The 5000-nt window shown below is 47.6% G+C and overlaps 1 protein-coding gene across 2 annotated transcripts in view; it reads left to right on the top strand.

Moving 5' to 3' along the window:
• The window catches only part of LOC139570072 (ubiquitin carboxyl-terminal hydrolase 54-like), a 61228-nt gene that overhangs the window by 39413 nt on the left and 16815 nt on the right, over window positions 1-5000 (top strand). Inside the window, exons 9-12 of one of the 2 annotated variants that reach the window (XM_071391570.1) lie at window positions 245-394; window positions 612-789; window positions 904-1065; window positions 2515-2596. In XM_071391570.1, the coding sequence (XP_071247671.1) occupies window positions 245-394; window positions 612-789; window positions 904-1065; window positions 2515-2596 (572 nt within the window). Of the gene's footprint in view, window positions 1-244; window positions 395-611; window positions 790-903; window positions 1066-2289; window positions 2597-5000 lie in introns of both variants that reach the window. The other variant, XM_071391569.1, reaches the window with a different exon arrangement.

Genomic DNA, 5000 nt, shown 5'->3' with positions numbered 1-5000 from the left:
CTCTCTCTCTTTCTCTCTCCTCTCTCTCTCTCTCTCTTTCTCCCCTTCTCTCTCGCTCTTCTTCTCTCTCCCTCCCTTCTCTCTCTCTTTCTCTCCTTGTCTCTCTCTCCCCTTCTCTCTCTCTTTCTTTCTCCTTCTCTCTCTCCATCCTTCTCTCTCCCCTCTCTCTCTCTCCCCTCTCTCTCTCCTTCCTTCTCTCTCTCTCCCTTCGTCCTTCTCTCTCCCCCTCTCCCTTCCCCCCTAGTTGTTTTACCGTGTGACAGAGGAGAGGGCTCGTCAGGCCGAGCTGTACCTGGTTGGTATGGTGTGTTACTATGGCAAACACTACTCCACATTCTTCTTCCAGACTAAGATACGGAAGTGGATGTACTTCGACGACGCTCATGTCAAGGAGGTGAGTCAGTGACTGAGTGTCTGAGTGAATGAGTTAGTTAGTTGAAATGTGTGTTATTTAGAATCTAGGATAGAATGAACGAATATAATGAATAGATACTTTATTGTCCATTTGGTTAGAATATAAAGGAATCTTCCCTGGAGGGGGTTACGTGGCTTGCTCAATGGTACAACAGTAGATATGTTGGTTAGAATGTGTGGGTGTGTTATCTCTATAGATCGGTCCTAAGTGGAAGGACGTGGTGGCACGCTGTATAAAGGGTCACTACCAGCCTCTATTGCTGCTCTATGCTGACCCCCGGGGGACGCCGGTGGTATCACAGGACATCTCCCTCTCTAACCCCCAGCTGGACCTGCTGCACTGCAGCAAGGCAGGATATGAGAGCGAGGACTCTGGTAACTTTTAACCCCTAACCTCTGACTTCTAAACCCTGACCCTCACCCCAAAACCTCCTAACCCTAAAGCTCTCTCTTCTATTCTCTCTCTCCCTTCATCCCTCTCTCTCTCAGGACGGGAACCCTCCATATCCAGTGATACCCGTACAGATTCCTCTGACAGCTCCAGCCACCGAGCATCTCGAAATCGCCCTCTCCGCCAGTCCAACAAAACGCAGACCATCGTTGTCGGTAACCATGACAACAGCGCACCGCTACACAGTGCAGTTGCAGCAGGTGATTGACATAGTGTATGTTACAACACCACCAGTTGTTCAGGTGTGTTAGTGCTGGGCTATAACAAAAGCCTGCACACATTCTATAGTCCCCCAGGATCAGAGTCCGAGAACCGTAAACACCAGGGGCGGTCAGTGCTGTTTCTTAGGATTGTTTTCCATGAACATGGCCTTATTTCTATTACAGCATGTTGGATGACTGTCATTCATATTCTATTCACCCAGCTCAATGTAACAGTGATTCAGACTACTACAGGATACTCTAATTGTCCCTATACCCACCATGAGGTTGCTCCAACCTAGCCTATGAATGAAAGTTTACAACGTAGGTGCACATATGTCAAGAGACAGATTTGAGATGACAGACAGTGACACATGAACAGACAGTGACACATTCAATATCGCCTGGCACACTCTTGCCTGCATCTAGCTTATCTAGGGTGTAATCACTAGTCCAACAGTTGCAAACAAGAGTTTCTATTGGACAAATTCAGGTATTTTTTTCTCTGTTTTGTTTGCTTCCATTTAAGAAACGTTTTTTTAACAGAATCGGCAGAATGAATACACCCTGATCATAGCAGCCATGCTGTATTCATTGTGGCCTCTATGCACTAAACTAGCTAGCTGCATTTGCCAGCTAAGTAAGTGAAACTGAAAGTGAAAAAAAAGAGAAATCTCTCTCTCTTGCGTCTCCTTAAATTTAACTTAATTTGTTGAAAACTGTTCAGCTATTGTCTTTCTCTACACAGCACATTTTATGCACTGCAGTGCTAGCTAGCTGTAGCTCATGCTTTCAGTACTAGATACATTCTCTGATCCTTTGATTGGTTAGACAACATGTCAGTTCATGGTGTTACCCTACAGAGTGCCTTTGAGGCTACTGTAGACCTTCATTGCAAAACAGTATATTTTAATCAATTATTTGGTGACGTGAATATATTTAGTATAGTTTTTCAATGTTTTACCATTTTAATTTTTATGAAATTCCCTGAGGTGTAATGGTCCTCCCCCTCCTCCTCTGAGGAGCCTCCACTGGTAAACTATCTAACCACCCTCTCTCGCTTTTTGTCTCTTTCTCTCCAATACCTCTCTCCCTCCCTCACACTCTTTCTCTCGTCGCTCTCTCTCTCTCTCCCTCACACTCTTTCTCTCTCGCTCTCTCTCGCTCTCTCTCGCTCTCTCTCGCTCTCTCTCTCTCGCTCTCTCTCTCTATCAAACTAAGTAGCAGAGACCCCCCTCTGCCCCCCCTCCCCTCCCCTGAAGCAGGGTGACTATAAAGAGACAGCTGTGTTCCTCCTTTCCTCTCGTCGTCCCACGTCATCTTGCTCTTCCTCCCATCCTCTCTCCTCATGTTCCTTCCATCCCCCCTCCTCTACCTGTTCCTCCTATCCCGCCTCCTCCTCCTGCTCTTCCTCCCGTCCCATGTCCTCTTCCTCCTCCTCGGGGATAGGGGGGTCTGTGCTGGGATCTGAGGCAGGGGCCGTGGGGCCACACTGGGAGGATGAGAGCACCAGCAGCGAGTCCAAGTCTAGGTGGGCGCTACCGCACACTACATGACCAAAAGTATGTGGACACCTGCTCGTTGAACATCTCATTCCAAAATCATGGGTATTAATATGGAGTTGGTCCCCCCTTTGCTGCCATAACAGCCTCCACTCTTCTGAGAAGGCTTTCCACTAGATGTTGGAACATTGCTGCGGGGACTTGCTTCCATTCAGCTACAAGAGCATTAGTGAGGTCGGGCACTGATGTTGGGCAATTAGGCCTGGCTCACAGTCGGCATTCCAATTCATCCCAAAAGTGTTCGATGAGGTTGAGGTCAGGGCTCTGTGTGCAGGCCAGTCAAGTTCTTCCACACCGATCTCGACAAACCATTTCTGTATGGACCTCGCTTTGTGTACGTGGCATTGTCATCCTGAAACAGGAAAGGGCCTTCCCTAAACTGTTGCCGCAAAGTTAGAAGCACAAAATCGCATAGAATGTCATTGTATGCTGTAGCATTACGATTTCCCTTCACTGGAACTAAGGGGCCTAGCTTAAACCATGAAAAACAGCCCCAGACCATTATTTCTCCTCCACCAAACTTTACAGTTGGCACTATGCATTGGGACAGGTAGCGTTCTCCTGGCATCCGCCAAACCCAGATTCGCCAGATAGTGAAGTGTGATTCATCCAATGTCAGTGAGCTTTACACCACTCTAGCCGACGCTTGGCATTGCGCATGGTGATCTTAGGCTTGTGTGCGGCTGCTCGGCCACGGAAACCCATTTCATGAAGCTCCCGATGAACAGCTCTTGTGCTGATGTTGCTTCCAGAGGCAGTTTGGAACTCGGTAGTGAGTGTTGCAACCAAGGACAGATCATTTTTACGCGCTACGTTCTTTATCACTCGGCGGTCCCGCTCTGTGAGATTGTGTGGCCTACCACCTCGCGGCTGAGCCGTTGTTGCTCCTAGATGTTTTGACTTCACAATAACAGCACTTTGACATGGGCAGCTCTAGCAGTGCAGAAATTTGACGGACTGACTTGTTGGAAAGGTGGCATCCTATGACGGTGCCACGTTGAAAGTCACTGAGCTCTTCAGTAAGGCCAGTCTACTGCCAATGTTTGTCTATGGAGATTGCATGGCTGTGTGCTCGATTTTATACACCTGTCAGCAATGGGTATGGCTGAAATAGCCGAATCCACAAATTTGAAGGGGTGTCCACATACTTTTGTATATATAGTGTATATACTGACCTATACAGTGGGGAGAACAAGTATTTGATACACTGCCGATTTTGCAGGTTTTCCTACTTACAAAGCATTTAGAGGTCTGTAATTTTTATCATAGGTACACTTCAACTGTGAGAGACGGAATCTAAAACAAAAATCCAGAAAATCACATTGTATGATTTTTAAGTAATTAATTTGTATTTTATTGCATGACATAAGTATTTGATCACCTACCAACCAGTAAGATTTCTGGCTCTCACAGACCTGTTAGTTTTTCTTTAAGACGCCCTCCTGTTCTCCACTCATTACCTGTATTAACTGCACCTGTTTGAACTCGTTACCTGTATAAAAGACACCTGTCCACACACTCAATCAAACAGACTCCAACCTCTCCACAATGGCCAAGACCAGAGAGCTGTGTAAGGACATCAGGGATAAAATTGTAGACCTGCACAAGGCTGGGATGGGCTACAGGACAATAGGCAAGCAGCTTGGTGAGAAGGCAACAACTGTTGGCGCAATTATTAGAAAATGGAAGAAGTTCAAGATGACGGTCAATCACCCTCGGTCTGGGGCTCCATGCAAGATCTCACCTCGTGGGGCATCAATGATCATGAGGAAGGTGAGGGATCAGCCCAGAACTACACGGCAGGACCTGGTCAATGACCTGAAGAGAGCTGGGACCACAGTCTCAAAGAAAACCATTAGTAACACACTACGCCGTCATGGATTAAAATCCTGCAGCGCACGCAAGGTCCCCCTGCTCAAGCCAGCGCATGTCCAGGCCCGTCTGAAGTTTGCCAATGACCATCTGGATGATCCAGAGGAGGAATGGGAGAAGGTCATGTGGTCTGATGAGACAAAAATAGAGCTTTTTGGTCTAAACTCCACTCGCTGTGTTTGGAGGAAGAAGAAGGATGAGTACAACCCCAAGAACACCATCCCAACTGTGAAGCATGGAGGTGGAAACATCATTCTTTGGGGATGCTTTTCTGCAAAGGGGACAGGACGACTGCACCGTATTGAGGGGAGGATGGATGGGGCCATGTATCGCGAGATCTTGGCCAACAACCTCCTTCCCTCAGTAAGAGCATTGAAGATGGGTCGTGGCTGGGTCTTCCAGAATGACAACGACCCAAAACACACAGCCAGGGCAACTAAGGAGTGGCTCCGTAAGAAGCATCTCAAGGTCCTGGAGTGGCCTAGCCAGTCTCCAGACCTG

This window comes from Salvelinus alpinus, chromosome 3 (assembly GCF_045679555.1).
Source record: "Salvelinus alpinus chromosome 3, SLU_Salpinus.1, whole genome shotgun sequence".
Taxonomy (NCBI): domain Eukaryota; kingdom Metazoa; phylum Chordata; class Actinopteri; order Salmoniformes; family Salmonidae; genus Salvelinus; species Salvelinus alpinus.
The sequence above is the reverse complement of the archived record's forward strand: the minus strand, read 5'-3'. Positions and strand labels throughout refer to the sequence as shown.